Below are 16,784 nucleotides of genomic sequence, written 5' to 3' on the forward strand. Positions count from 1 at the left end.
TGCCCTGTTGAGTGTTTTGAGTTTTTAGGAGGTTTTGGGGTTGAGCTTATTTTAAGAAATGGATGGAAGTTTTGTAATTTATAGGAAGTTCGAGGCCTCTTTATTATATTGTAAATGGACTTTAGGTGTATTTCTAGAATCCATATCATGTAGAGTTTTTTAATAATTTGAGCCCTTATATTAGACATAATACTGAAACTCCTTTTTTTAACTACATTTAAATTAACCAAATGCAAATGGAAATGACAGTTCCTAAACTTATATATTTATCGGAAATTAATTGCATCCTCAAATTCTCTCTTGAGGGAAGAGAAGTACCTAAGAGCCGAATTTGAGTACAGTTGTTGAATAGAAAAATTAAGGATGGAGAGAAGGGTCACTGTCGGCAGCTTCATTATCTAAGAGCATTTGTTGTAGTAGGTGACAAGAAAGAAAAGTTATAGCATCAAGTAAAAGAACAGGAATATAGTTGCGTTGTGTTGGAAAGAATTTTAACTATTGCTTTTGGAGCATTTTTCCAATCAAATAAAAGTTAAATGTTGAATTGAAATGTCAAATTTTGGCTCAAAATCACTCTCAAAAGTTCATTCAATCTTTTTACCTATGCCTCAGACTCTTCTTATCCAAAATCATCTCTCTGTTGATTTAAATCCCTAGAGTTTAAAGGGGAGTGTTTGTCGCCCATCCGAACATATCCCTTCTGTCGATTTACATGTGACGACGAGGTGACACCAACAAGCATACACGGAGACAGAATTAAAGGAACCACAACCTCCAGCACTCTTTATCTATTTCTAGTTTTACAACTGATCTAACAAAACTGCCCAAGATCAGCCACCCTAAAATGGAAAGAAGAAAGAAATCACTTTTGCAATATATACAGCAAGCACAAGAACAAACACCCAACTCCCTAAAAGGGTATTTACTTCCACACTTTCTGGGCATATACCCGTTCTCATTCACAGCCTGATCAGATGTTCGCGTTTGAAGCTTGAATCCCATGGTACCATTGTATTTAGGGATTTGATGGGCTTTCTACACGCTTGTTTGCTAAGTCCTTAGAAACCTGAATATTCTCAGTTAAGGGGGACGCATTCTCCCTGGTATCTGCCGCATCACCCTCCGATGGTAAATTATCTTCTTGAATTGGGTCCATGCCACGGTTGTCATGGGTTCTTGCTCCACGATTATTCAACATATAGCGATAAGAATGGGTATTGAAGGACTCTCTACCATAATGAGATCGAATAGCTGAACTGAACAAGGGTTGCATGCGCCGTTTTCTCTCAGGAAACTCGCGCAATGATATTCTACATACAGGACATGTGGAATGCTGCTGAAGCCATATGTCTATACAGGTCACATGGAAGGAGTGCCCACAATAGGGGAGAATCCGCAATACATCATCACCATGGTATTCCATGAGGCAAACAGTGCATCTGCCACATAACAAATCACAATTTTATTAGCTCAAAATACAAGGATTAAGAGAAACATGTTCAATCATTTTGATGGAAATTGAAATTGTTGAGAACTGAGAGAGAATTATAGGTGAAAGTCACCAAAATATTAACTCCCTCCTATGATTCTTATTTACTTCTTTCTTTTCTTTTTCCCCCAAAAGAGAGACTAAAGAGTAAGAGGGAAGGAAATTGCTGAAACATCTATTGAGGTACCAGAATAAAGGTTCTGTCTTTTCTTCATTTGAATGTAACTGAAAGTGAAATAATTCTTACAGATCACTGGAAGATTGAAATGAATGGGATTAAGGAACCAAAATCTCTATAACATTGCTGGATACAAAAATAAGCATTCTGACCAACACAATAGAAAATCAAGAAAATAGGATAGTGAACTGATTCAGGGCATAATGCAAAAATGCCAATTTTCACGTAGTGTGTTGGACTTGAAGCAGTATTATTTGGTCAGTTCACATTGATAGGCATGAACAAAGATAACTAGCAGTGCAGAATAACAATGCATGATCGTAACCAGTGTTTAAACCACAGGCATACTTGCCATGTTTAGATAAGTATAAACTTCTAGCTAATGTGTTTCTTCTTTTTCCAGTTTAAACCCCTCATCTGGGAAGTAGTTAACTGAATCAGTCTTTACGTAACCTTATATTGTCAACCTCATCACATCCTCCCCTATGTCACACACAGAGAGTCAAACTGATCCTACATTGTTCCAGATAAACTTTAAATGTCAAAAATCAATTACTCAATAATTTCCAATTCCAGATTTAAAACCGATAACAGGGGCCCACCACAATTCCTAAATATGCCAACATTACACAAAAGCAAATCAAGGGTTGCATCAGAAGGGCTGCAGTATTTAAGAAATGATACAAACAGTACATTTTAATTCCTGAATCCACGGTGGCAAAGAATAAGTATAATGATAAACAACTTCTTAACATACTTTCTGGAACACTACATAAGTGCCCGCTGGCTTTCAAAAATATAATAGAAAGATCTATGATTATACATTGAATACAACCCAGGATGGATTAGAGGCTAGATAAGATTGACGCAGACATGTAGTAGGACCTCAACTAGTCTAAGCTTCCTTCTGTGTGTGTGTGTGTGTGTGTGTGTATTCACACAAACCATCCAATCTTCATGGCATAGTAACCTCCCTCAAAGTATAAAGAAAACCATCCAATCTTCATGGCATAGTAACCTCCCTCAAAGTATAAAGAAATCTTTATTAAGAAAACAATTAATCATCACAAAAATAGCATGTTTAAACCCACTTTTCACTTCCACAGTCCAAAACAAATCTGAATTTTTCCATGAGGGAAGAAGAGTATAAAGCTTAAATTCTTAGCTTTAAGCATCCTAGCTGGCAAATGAGTTAATATCATCAATCAGCTTGAATCCAATATTTTCATGAGCGGACACTTCTCTAGTAAGTCCAACCTATGGAATTAGAACTAGAAGCAATCAAGACCCTGATACTTCTTTTTCACTGGGCAAAAGACCAAAGGCCAGAGAAACTGAAAGGGCTTCAATCAAAAAGTTGCAGACAAAAGTATAGGAAGAAAAGATTAAGATTAAGGGGGTATTAATGACTTGTTTCAGATGAAATCAATGAATCACTATCATAAGACTTAATTCAGGTTTCCAACATGACACCATCCACCATTCCATTCCAAGGATTGCTAACTTTGTGGAGGATATTAGAAGTTTCATTTCCTTTGAACTTGGTCAAAACAAAGTAAAACTACGAGGTGTGAAGTTTTTGGAAGATTTATATGGTGTGTCATGTAACTAGACAGAAAAAAAAACATATCCCAACAAAAGGTGTGCTTCCCAAAAACACACACTATCATTGCTCAGGCATACTTGTGATGGTGCCTCAAATGGAAAGAGAAGACTAGTATTGTAAATTAAATAAAAGAAGTCAATACTATCTTTAAAGTAATTGGCTTTGCAACTCTCAACGGCTTAAAACCTGGAGTTGGTAGGTTTTTCAGTATCAAATAACGAGAAAATTTAGAATCAATGCTATGGTTAACAGAACAGATAAATCCCTGTCAGGACTATCAGGAATAACAGTAAAAGACAAACATCCTAAAACAGTCTCCATTAAATTTACTGCTAAAGTTTCAAGGGAGAGCTAAGGAGCAATGCAATGAGTTGTGCTTTAACTTAAAACTACAACCGTTTAAATGCTTATGTTCTTTTTTATTCCTCTGTCTCAATTCTACGAGATATATCCCTTCAACATCCCCTTGATAAGCACTCCCCTTTTATATACTTGGAAACCACAAAAGTGAACACTGAATATAAACCTGGAACAAGTCTTCCAGGAATAAGAATGTTCTCTACCTTTTAAACCTGTACTTTTCAAACCTCTGTCATAAGAATTTCCATTTTGAATGTGAACCTATCAATTATTTCATTTATGGCCTACATATACCACCCACTGGAGACTCCAACCCTTCGCCTGGTCGCCCTATATTTAGAAAACTATGGTTGAGAATCTAAATTCAATTAACTTTAAAGTACTTCAACTCCATTTTCAATAACAATTCTATCCCAAAAATTGTGAAATAAAAATACACCCTGCAAGAGTGAATTATTTCCAAATTTGATTTGCAGCAAGCCTGTCAGCTGGCCGTTGTAAACAAAGAAAACTCATCATATACCTTGCAGTCATTTCAAATTACAAAAACTGAAAACATTAAGTGAGCAATAGAACAATAAAAGAAATAACATACTGAGCATCTTCTACGGCTGAAAAAAATGCATCACTGAACTTCTTTGTTGGGAAGTTGGCTACTACTACAGGTTCAACGCCATGTAACCCCCGTTCCAGCTGTACCATGATATAAGTCAACCATTTAAATTCATGGTGAATTACAAGTATTCCACAGAAGTTATGTGTGTTACTATAAAAAGAAACAAAAGTGGGCAAATGTAAACCTCAATTGCAAAATAAAAGCGTGTTTGCATATTTTATGTGGATTGACCAGAAGTAGTCAAGAGCTATACAAAAACCAAAAACAAAAAACAAAACAAAAAAAGTCTCAAATGACACGAGACTTGCTATCAGTTGAAAAGGAAAATACTAAATTCAGCAACACACACCAAAACAAAAAATATATATTAGCATAAATCCAAAAGCCAATAACCTTGTTTAATGTAGAAAATGATAAAATTACATAATCTAAAAAAATATTAAATAATAATTTAACAAGAAAATAATTTATTGAAAGAGTAGAGATCTAACTGACAGTGCAACCAACAACAGTCATGCCAAGCAAATTTACATTTCCAATGGAAAATGACAAATACACAGATGCTATTTTATCTTAATAATGTGAAATACAAGGCAACTACTGATAATGAAAATTCCATGATTGAAATTAAAACTAAAAAAGAAATAAAAAAACTTACAATACTGAGATCGGATCTGGAAGCTATGGGGAAGGAGCGTCTTGAAACGTTGAGGTGAATCCGAGCACAGACAAGCCTGGTGCACACGAACACGATGAACATGGTGCTTACCGCGAACCCAATCACCGTCATCACCAGATTTATCCCTGACGATATCATAGCTCTATTTGGGTTTTTTCCACTCAACGCAAAATAAAAATCCAAAAATAAAAATCAACACCACTCAAATCTCTTTCATATCCAATTTGGGTTTTTTCAGCAACACCCAGAATTCAAACCCAGCTCAAAAATACAAAAATGGAAATCAACACCCCTCAGTCTCTCTCATATTCACTGCACTGAACACAGTAGGATTGTCCACTGACCTAGTGAAAAATGTTATTGAACTCTGTTGGTATTATTTGAGGAAGACTAATTTGGCTGTGTGAGTGAAGAGAGGGGTGGAGGGGACTGTTCTATTGTTGGAGGGAAGAGGAAAGGACCAGAGAAGAAGGAAGCCATGGAGGGATAGAGCAGAACCAGAGACTGAGAAAGCCCATGTAACTAGAGGCGCAGAGAGGAGAGAGATGGACAAGGAGGATTTGATAGGATTTGCTCAGATCCAAATCAAATCCAGGTTTTGGGAGTTGGGTTTAAGATTAGAGACTGAGTTAAGTCACTAATCAGTAATCACCAAACAAATGGAATCAAATTTTCTTCTTATTTTTTTCTTAATCAATCAAGTTTAACATTTTTATTTTCTTTTCACAGATGTTAGTTTATGTACATGTGGACATGGCAACTTTCTACTGTGCGTTTTACACAAATATTCATTGGTGTTTAGGGATTTTGTATCTCTTTAAAGTATCCATTGGGAGGCGTACATTCGGATGTGTAAAGCCCCTTTTACATCTCATTTACACATCAGGGAGATACAAATATCATTTTTTACTCCAATGGGTTGGATGCAAATTCAAATATGTAAATCCAATTTTCTTGTATTAATTCATTTTTTGTGTCAAATTTTTTATGTTAATATTTTTGTGTGTTAGGTTTAATTATTTTTTCTAAACAAATCGACGTAAAATTTTTAAAATTCCAATAAGATATAATTTCATTCAATATGATGTAAATGAAATTAATCTGAACCGTGGGCTTTGATATGGATTTATTCTTCATCATTGATCAGTGTAATTGTTAGTTTCATATTTCAATTTGAATGAAATATGGCCGTATATTAGAGAGTTGTTGGAGAAGAACTTTGTACATTTGCATCATTTTAATAACTTCCCCATCTTTTAGGCAGCTTTCCTCTCTCCTCTCTATTGGCTTTTCTGTTACGAGACCCACTTGGCTGGGTATAAAATTATATGTACATTTGCATCTTTTTTTTCCCATCTCACAGCTGTGATGTACATTTACAGTCGTATACACCTTCCCATTATAGGACATTCCGAGCACCAAATGTGTATATTTAACATACACCTCCATATACACCTTACCATTGTGGATGCTCTTATCACATGGATGGATGCATTTCATTGACAGAAGTTTATTTATACAAGTAATATGGAGTGGGGGAGAACCGAACCTTGGACCTCAGATTAGTAGCTTAAGTGATTAAGTGTATTTACCGGAGCACTCGAGGTCTTAACTTTGATATCACTTGTATAAATAACATTGGGTTCTAATTTTCTCACTCTTCTTTTGTTCACTTAGGCTGTGTTTGGTATGCCTCACTGAACTGGACTATGCTAAATAGCACTTGCAACCCATGTTTGGTAAAACAATGGACTAACTTAAATGAGATTGTATAGTCGAAGAGTGAAAAAGACACGGTACTTGCTCATCCAATACATTGAGGATGAAATGCGGTTCGCAAAATAGCGAGCATGCTATTATGAACGGGCGTCCGACCAACACAGTCAAACCGTCATAGCCTCCACTCTCTCCTTCTCTCCTTCTCTTCCTCTCTCTCTCTCTCTCTCTCTCTCTCTCTCTCTCTCTCTCTCTCTCCCTCCCTCTCCGCCTCTCTCTCTGACAAGATGCTCCCAACGAGATTCATCGTATTCTTTAATGAACTAGAGGATAGCATCAATGACCTCTATGCCATTAGGAATTCTATTGAACATCTCCATGTGCATAGTGGCAGACCCAAGATTTTACATTAGAGGGGACCATTCGTAAAACTTGTCTTCTCTTCATAAATTAATTATCATGAATTTCATATTTTTAAATTAGTTAAATACTAATTTCATCATCTATACTATTAAAGACTTAAAAATTAATCTTTTATATTTTAACAGAGAAAATAAATGAAAAACAAAAAAGAGTTTATAAAGCGCAATATCCTAACTCATACACGAAAAAAATGAGAAAATTAAAAAATTCACAAAGCTTTAAACAAAAGAGGAAGAGAAAAAAAGGTTAAAACTTTGGAGTTTATATTGCAAATATCATAAACTAACCTAGAATATTTAAGGGAGATGAGTAGAAGAGAGATCAAGAAATTTTAAGGTTTATTTGTAGACAAAAAGAACCTAATATATTAATTTATTTGAGGGTAAATATCCTAAAACTCATATAATAAATTATAATATTATATATAATATATAATATTTGTCTCATGGCGCTTGGGACCTAGAAAAGCTAAAGGAAGATTTACCACTTGAGATGGTAGGTCATATTACGTGTGTACATGCTGGATTAAGTTGTAAACCAGATATTCCTATTTGGAAGCGTACTACCAATGGCTCTTTCAGTGTTAAATCAGCATATATGGCTAATTGTCGGGAGTCGTCGAGTATGGATGTTAGCTGGGCTTTTATATGGAACATTAAGGCTCCCCCAAAAATTAAATATTTCCTTCGGTTGCTGCACCAAGATAAACTCTTAACAAATTATCAAAGAGTTAAAAGGAAGATGACCATGACTGCCAATTGTGATATTTGTGGTGTCCCAATGGAGAATGCAACTCATATTATACAAAATTGCCCAGTGGCAAGTTCAGTTTGACATCACTCCCTTATGCCTATGAATATGAGTTTGCTGTAGGCTGTTGATCTTCACACTTAGGTTGTAAAAAATTTAGACAACTCTACAATTTTGGCTTATGGAGTGGAGTGGTCAACCATGTTTGCTTTCACTTGCTAGTTTCTTTGGAAATGGACGAACAAAAATTTTTTTGATCATGGGTTTGTGTTTCCTAACAACCCCAGACACGTCATTCTTATGGCTAGATTGGACACAGGCCAATATTGAAAAAACTAGAACACCCACCCGCTCTCTCGCTATGCTCTCTGGCAATATCCGAATGAATGAGTGATTAAAATCAATACTGACGGGTGCAGAAAAGGTGAGGATGGACGCATTGCTGCTGGGGGTGTACTAAGAGATAGTTCTGAGCAGTGGATGAGAGGCTTTGCTGTTAATCTTGGTGTAGGACAAGTCTTGGAGGCTGAGTTATGGGGCATCTGTCTTGGACTGAAAATTGCTTGGGATATAGGTCGCAGTGCAGTTGTCCTTAAGTCTGACTCAGCGACCACGGTACACCTGCTTAACAAAAATGTGGAAGACCTTCATCCTTTTGCTGCTATGTTGTAGGGATGCCAAGACTATATAAACAAAAACTGGGTTTGTTCTATTCATCATGTATATCGTGAGTGCAACATGATAGCGGATAAACTAGTTGAATTGGGTTCATGTCTTGAGTTGGTTCTGTCAACCTTCCATGACCCTCCTGACAATATTAGGTCCTTTCTTAGTGAAGATTTACTTGGAGTCTGTAGGCCTCGAGCTATTGTTTAATTTCTTTGTTGGGCGTTAGCCCCATGTCTTCACCCCAAAAAAAAAAAAAAAAAGCTTATCTAGTTGGTTTAGTGCTTTGTAGGTTAAAGAAGAAAAGATGGTGTTTTGAGCAGAAATGAAGGTTTTCCTAATCAAACTAGGAAAGCTCAAGTTTTCCTACTCAAACAAAGAGATGTCAAGGCCTTCCTAATCACATTAGGAGAAGAATATTCCTGAAGATTCTAAAAGAAAATAGAAGAAAATAGAAGATTTAAGGTTTCTTATTCCAACTAGGAAAGGAGAGGTTCCTGCAATAATTAGGATTCCTACGTCGACTAGGATTGCCATGTCATAACATTAGTCACCATGCTACCTCATCAAGCAAGTTGTTTGGTTTGGAATCCTTGGAATTGAATGGATGCTGCGTATGGGTTGTTATCCATCAGCAGAACATTGATAGTTAGGGATTGGTTGTCTCCCGCTAGTGGATTAGTGAAATTGGTACTTAGGTGACGAGGGGTAAACTTAAAAGATATTCAATCAAGAACGCAACAAACTTCACACACTCTAGACCTTGACCAAATACTCTTATGACTAGTCAACTATCAGATATGAATTATAAGAAATAATAACATACACAGAGCATACCAAGATGTACCTGCAAGCTTAGAGAATTACTAGTGATAACCTAGGCACTCAGAAAGACCCGTCAATCTAGGCATCCCCTTTGCTAGCAACAACTATGATGAAAATGTGTGAAGACAACATAATCAAGCAAACACCAAACAGCAGATAATGATGACTAGTCAACTACAAGGATACAAACCCAGAATTCATATGATGATGAGTCAACCACTAAGAACACAAACCCATAATTCATATGATGACTAGTCAACCATAATTCATACGATGACTAGTCAACCACCAAGAACACAAACCCAGAATTCATATGATGACTAGTCAACCACAATTCATACGATAACTAGTCAACCACCAGGAACACAAACCCAGAAAAATTACAGAGATGCAAACAGAAATTGTTCACCCAGAAACCCACAATTGGGAAAAAATGGGGGTCATCAACCGACCAGGCAATCCACTAAGTAGAAAAATATTCTTACAAAGGAACACAAGCAAGCTCAAGAAAAAACCTAGATCTATTTAGGAAAATGAGCTATACCTTCTTTGTGCAATCTTCTTCTCCAACTTAGCAAAGCTTGAAGCTCAGTTCTTCATGGCAATGGCAGCTCCTTCTCCAGCTCATTCACCCCATGGCACCAGCTTTCAAGCTCTAACTCAAATAGAAATCAAAAATTGGATTCAAAGGAGAATTACCAATTTCCTTAAGAAACCATACTCTTGAAGAAATCAGTCATGAATCTGACCTAGATATAAATGAGAGAGTGTTTTAAGTAGGTAGATGCAGATTCGTATTTCAAATGCAGTTTTTCAAGAAGAAATCGATTGGAAAAAACTCATAGATGAAATATATGGTTCTCTCTTGAGGAAGAAGAAGCGAAAGATGGCAAGCCAAACTTTCCAAAACTTCCACCCAAAAGAGACGACTACCCAAAGAAGAATTCCTTAGCCTTTACAGACAAAAATTCCCTTAGGTCAGAATCACACATGGCAGCAGAGAGAAAAGAGAATAGGATAAAAAAGTTGGTTATCCAGCTGGAAATCCTACAGAGCAAGGATGACTAGTCATACAAGAAATAGATGACTAGTCATCATTTTATGAAAACAGTTTAATGCAATGTTATGCAATGCACAATTTACCTTTGTCAATTTGCTTGAACCTCTATAGAATTGTTGTTAGTTAAGAACACCTAGAGAAGCTATTCTCAATCTAAACTTGAGCTTGATAAATAACAATAGAAATCCTATTACAAAGTTGTCAAGGGAAGCCAAAAGAAAAACTCAAAATACATACATTAACAATTAGGTTGAGGCAGATTCACCCCAAAGATATTTGGTTGGGCCTTTGCCTGAAGCCCCGCCGCTGACACTCCATTATGCGCCACTAGATTCCTATCTTGGCCATTTTGTTGGCCTAGCAATCGATCAAATCTCTCATTTATTTGAGCATGTTGAGTGTCCATGGTTTGAGCCATTGCTTGAGACACCTCTTGCATTTGCTGATGGTTGAGGTTGTCTGATGTCTCCATTGCTTGGATGAGTTCTTGGATCTCCAACGAAGTGGTCCGATTTAGCTTCAAGACTAATCCTTCGGTGACTTCCGTAACATCTTCGACCAACACGTGGTTGGGGTCAACAATCGGGGGTTGCCTAATGTCATTTTGGCTTGGTCGAGTGTTCGAAACATTTTGTGGCTCAGTGTTCATGGGAAGTGAATCAACCATGCTTGTCTCTAATTCTGAATGCAATCTAGACTCTTCAAATTCTTGATCTTTTTTAAGATTCCTCCTAGTGTTCACGACCATACAAAACATAGTGAGTCCCACCGAGCGTGTCAAATTATATTTACCTCTTTTCGACAGAGGTGGCCGATGAAAGGAACTTTTTTTTCCTTCTTCTCTTGAGTTGCATAGGCGTGCCACCACCAAACCACCGAATGGCATGGATGGAAAACGTTGGATGGATATGTTGTGCTTCTAAATTTTGATCAAGTGACTAATCAGCCAAGCAAGGATCCTCTTCTTGGCCTAGGTTCTTTCACTTCGTCAAGCTCGAGGATGGTTAGGATTTGTGTGGATGTTTTTGTGATTTTTTAGGTTTTTTAGTAAGAACAATGCAAATAAATTAAAGTCGTGAATAAACTATAAGATGAGAATTAAAGTGCGATAAATAAACATAAAATAAAGCAAGAAAGAAAAGAATGATAAACTAAATTAAACTTAATGAAAAATCGATAACAATGAAAAGTAAAACACTTGAAATAAACTTGAATTTAAAAGCAAGATAATGTAAATTGAATAAGAATTTAAATTTGCAATGAAGAACTAGTCTAATTTACGTGCTTGAAAAGTCAAATCCTAAGTCTAGGAAAAGAAAAGTACGAGACGAAAAATAGGTTTGTGCTTCTGATGAGGTTTGTATAAAGGCATTTGTTAGCTCATAGACTATCCATTAAATGGCAGAAGGTCAACGTCGTTCAAAATCTGTCCTTGTAAAGCCTTCAAATCTGTGGGACCACATTGATGGAAATCTTCTGATTGCTTGATTCTCTCTTCTTTTGGAATACTTTGGATTGTCATCAATCTCTTTAATTTCCTTCCTTATGAGGCCTCCGTCACATGCATGCAATCCTCTGGAAATCTTGGGTTCGAATCCGTGGTTTGGGCTTGGACCTCTAAGTCTTTGGATTGACATTTGGCGAAACCTTATAACTTCTGGATTTTTAGAATTCCATATCCTAGGAGTTCTAAGTTTTGGTTAAAAATCTACCTAGGTGATGAGTTCTTCAAATATTTGGATAAGTACTTAGTCCCACGTTAGGCCATCTTTGAGTTCTCCAAATATTTGGATATTGGCAAAGATCTACCCCATATCCATTGAGTTCTCCAAATATTTGGATGTTGGTCACATGTTGGACCATCTTAAGTTCTCCAAATATTTGGATATTGACAAAGGTCTATACTATATCCATTTGAGTTCTCCAAATATTTGGATGTTGGTCATGTGTTGGACCATCTTGAGTTTTCCAAATATTTGGATAAGTACTTGGCCCCACGTTGGGCCATTTTTGAGTTCTCCAAATATTTGGATATTAGCAAAAATCTACCACATATACATTGAGTTCCCCAAATATTTGAATGTTGGGGATTCTAGATTTGGTTAAGAATCCGAGAAAATTGACATGGAAACTCTAAGATTCACCAAGAAAACTTTTATTTAATCTTCATATATATATATATATATATACACACAGAGAGCTTCCATAGAGAGATCCCTTAAATTAGCTTATTTGAGGGATACCCTTGCAGGGCCCACTCTGTATTGTATTTCACTAATCCAAACCATCTCTTTTGTAGATACTCATTCAAAGATCATCTATACAAAAAATCACTTGAATCCAGTATCATTTAACCACTCAATTGAATTATTGAAATTTTAGTACTTTCTTGGAGCAACGTGTTCGTTGATTTTGTATGACACAATTGGATATCGAAACAGTTTCTGATTTGTCTAATTTTTTTCAAGGATGATCTATGAATATATACTTAAAAAATAGATGGTTTCGATCGTTGAAAAAAAATTCGTAGGGGACCCTAAAGGGTGTCCTTCAAATAAAATTATTTGAGGGATCCCTCAATAGAAGGGGACTATATATATATATATATACACATATATATTTATTTATTTGAGCAAGGCCATTTTTGGTCTTCTCATTTCGGTTCGAGCACCCCAGGCCATAAGGCCTAGTTTGGGATTGCTGTCACTTTTAAAAAAAGTTACTTCTGCTATGCTTTAAAAATAATTAGCTGTAAAGTAAAGCAGCTCCATGTTTGGTAAACACTATTTTTAAAGTGTTGTTAGTACAAAAAGCAGTGTTAAAACTGTTTGGTAAATTTTAATATAAAATTGTTGTAACTATGAATAATGACTAAAATAGATATGATGTTAAAAGTGTTATGCACTAATCATGCGGTGGTAGTGGTAGTGATGGAGTGGAGTTGGTGGTGGAGATGAAGGCGGAGTTGGTGGTTGTGGTGGTGGGGATGGCAGTTGTGGAGGTGATGGTGGTGGTGGTAGTGGCAGCATGGTGGTGGTGGTGGTGGTGGTTGTGGTGGTGGCGGTGGTGGTGGTGGTGGTGGTGGTGGTGGTGGTGGTGGTGGTGGTGGTGGTGGAGGAGGAGGTGGAGGAGGAGGTGGAGGTGGAGGAGGTGATGGTGGATGTGGTGGTGGTGGTGGTGGTGGCGGTGGCGGTGGTTGTGGAGGTAGTGAATGTGGTGGTGCAAGTGGTAGAGTTGGATGTGGAAGTGGAGGTGGTGTCATTTTTTAGAATGAATGACGATATTTTGGGAATTAAAAAAATTCATTAAATGTTCATCTCTGCTTCTTTTGAAAGTACCTTTGAAAATCAGCCCAGAGTCTGCTTTTACTACTTTTAAAAGCTGCTGTCAAAAGGCCACTGCTTTTAAAATAATCGAGATATTTTATTTTTACCAAACACCTTAAACTGCTTAACTTTAAAGTTAAGAAGGTTTTGGCCAAAAAAAGCAATCCCAAATGGGGCCTAATTATATAAATATAACATATATATGTATATGTATATATAATAAAAAAAATAGTATATGCCAATTAATGGCCTTTGGATCCAGGCTGCATGGCCTCTTCTTATTATCTTTTTATTTTGCAATATATATATATATATATATATATGGATGGACTTATAATTTTAAATAGGGGTGGGCTAAATTTACTTTACGTACAAACCTACTAAAAATATAAATGCATGTAATTGCCATCCATGAATATTTGTTCAAAAATACAAGGCTAAATAAAGTATTTTTTTAAGCATATCAAAATAAAGTAATTTAAATATAACTAAAAATACATTAGAAGAGGGAGTTTATTACAAGCTAGAAGGTTGGAAAATATGTGTAGCTATTGCTTTATGGAACTTGAGTGTGTAGTGAGAAGGAAATTAATTAATAAAAACGAAAGGGTTCGCTGGGTTGGGTTTCATAAATTTAATTAAAATGACATCGTGTGTATTAAATATCCCTCTTACCAAACTTACTGTTTCATTGAAAAAAAAAAAAAAACAAAACAAAACAAAGCTTTGGTTGTAAATGCATGAGTTGGTGGATGACCACCATACCTGTTAGCATTCAACCTTTCTAATTCTATGTAACCTATGCACTAAATACCATAGTTATGGGCTTGTAACTTATGAGTTGTTAATGTCTTCTTACCATTGTAAGCCTATAAATAAGAGGTCTTATCAAGATGAGAGATACAAGTTGATTGACACAAATTCTGTTGTCTTTCTCTACTTTCCAATTCTCTCTACAATTTTTCCTTATTTATATAACAGCTTTTAAATTAAAAGTCAATAGGTGCTATGTGTTATCATCTCTTTCCTATAAAATGCATCTAAGGCTTAGACCTCTACAAATCTTCAGTGGAATGGAGCATTTCACCAAGCATGTGGTGGGCTGGGAATGTTATGCTAGGCTGAAAAAGAATAAGTCACCTATGCTATAGCCCAGGTTAGCCATATGCACGGTCTTCCATATATATATAATGAATCCAATGCATCAGCATAAGAGCTCATTGGGGATTCAAGGGACCTCATCTTGGCTCAATGCAGACTTTAGCTTGACAGAACTCACCTCGGCGAATTAAGAAGATGTAGAGATTTTTCCTTGGTGGATTGGAGGTCTCCGAATTGGCAGATATAGGGAAATTTGACAATCCCAAACACACGTCCAAATCACTTACCACATCATCAAGGTCGACCATCTAGGTCCTCTTCCCTGCATTTTCAATGTTTTCCCAAAGCTGTTAGAAATGCCAAAAAGTCAAGGACTTATTCAACAAGGAAGATAAGGGGAAAGTTTTGTGCAACTAGGAGAAAGAAATTGGTTGTGCAAATCAGTCAACTTCATGGATGACCCTTCCGTCATAATGAACCATCTTATGAGCCATACACTATGGAAACATCTGGAAGTCAGCTTTCTAAAGAGTTTTACAGTTCACGATTTGGATTTTTTCAGGAGGAGTTGTCATTGTTTTGGTGCAAGATGTTTAAAAGAGGAAATTTTTTGTCTTCTTAGACAAGGGAAACATAAATCGATTTTGAAATAGGAAACCTATTCTAACGTGAATAAAGCTTTCTCCCTTATAAATATCACCTTTTGCTGCACCATTTAACGTACAATTCTCATTACACCACAAAACATAATAAGGTTGAAGCCAATTTACAACCATTAAAAAGAAATCATGGCCATGAAATTAAGATCATCAAATCCTTTTAGCTACTGCTTATACATAGGCAGCAACAGTGGGCATTTATAAAAATTATAAATAAATAAATAAAAAAAGGAGAACTAAAAACAAGAAAGGGATTTGTAAATCAAGTACTTAAGAGCGTTACAACTTTTTGTCCCAAAAAAACAAAAAGAGCATTACAACTTGAATGGTACTCTCTAATTCTGTAAAATTCATTTTAGAAAAACTATTCAATTATAACTGGTTACATTTGCCTCTATATCTGGGATAATAACGTAATGTCCCACAACTTTGCAAATTATGTCGAATCAATAAGGATCATACTCATTTCTAGAAAAATGCTAAGTTTGTACGCATTTTAAGTCCCTGTTTAAACCAAAATTTGCAATTTGCCCTGAAATAAAATGGGAGAATTCTTGGAGTTATTATCTTGATTTTTCTTAAGAAAACTGATTGGAATAAAAGAAAATATTTTTTAAAATATAATATGGCCAACACATGGCCAAATTTGCTAGTTCATAATCGCCAGTCAGATTGAATCAATCAAAAGAGCAACTTTCAATGCTCCAACATGATTGATTCCTTCATGAAAGGTGTTCTCAAAGATTTGTAGAAAGTGTTTGTGCCGGTCAGTCAGATTGATCCATGTCCTAATGGATTTTCCATTGCTCAAATGAAGTTTGTGTGTTCATGAAAGTTGTTCACCGGGATGTCTACTATAACATATACAAATTTGGGAAACTTTACATTAATGTGGCCTTCTCATATATCAAACATTGAATTCTATGCGGAGAGAATATCAAACGGGCTGGTTACCAAGCTTTATTGGGGTGGGTTGACAAAGAAAAATATTAAAATCAAGAGAGAAGCTATGAGAGTACTTTTGGGGTTCAGAAAACAAGTAAATAGTGAGGAATGGAAATCAAAAGTGACAAGAATAAAGAAGGAAGAGAAACAATGAGAGATATTTTGAATTACTAGGGAGCCACACCAAAATAAGTTCTATGGCTTTCTTTATTTTCAGCAACCCATTAACAATCCATGACAAATGGGTACTTCTCATTGGCAGCTCAGCCAAACACCAAATTCACCTCTATTTCTTTATAAATAAAAGGAGAAGCCATCAAGAAAAGAATCTTGAACTCTCAACACATTCGTCTACACACTTCGATCCTCATCTCGAATATTAGAA

The 16,784-nt window shown here is 36.1% G+C and overlaps 1 protein-coding gene across 1 annotated transcript; it reads right to left on the reverse strand.

Moving 5' to 3' along the window:
* Positions 1–544: 544 nt before the first annotated feature.
* Positions 545–5,700, reverse strand: LOC117620013 (RING-H2 finger protein ATL7-like). The gene is made up of 3 exons (XM_034350102.1): positions 4,908–5,700; positions 4,229–4,326; positions 545–1,439 (listed from the first exon to the last, which is right to left on the reverse strand). The coding sequence occupies exons 1-3, from the start codon at positions 5,064–5,066 to the stop codon at positions 1,016–1,018; spliced, it is 681 nt and encodes a 226-aa protein (XP_034205993.1). The 5' UTR covers positions 5,067–5,700; the 3' UTR covers positions 545–1,015.
* Between the last annotated feature and the right edge of the window lie 11,084 nt (positions 5,701–16,784).

The sequence above is a fragment of the Prunus dulcis genome, chromosome 2 (genome assembly GCF_902201215.1).
Source record: "Prunus dulcis chromosome 2, ALMONDv2, whole genome shotgun sequence".
NCBI classification, from domain to species: domain Eukaryota; kingdom Viridiplantae; phylum Streptophyta; class Magnoliopsida; order Rosales; family Rosaceae; genus Prunus; species Prunus dulcis.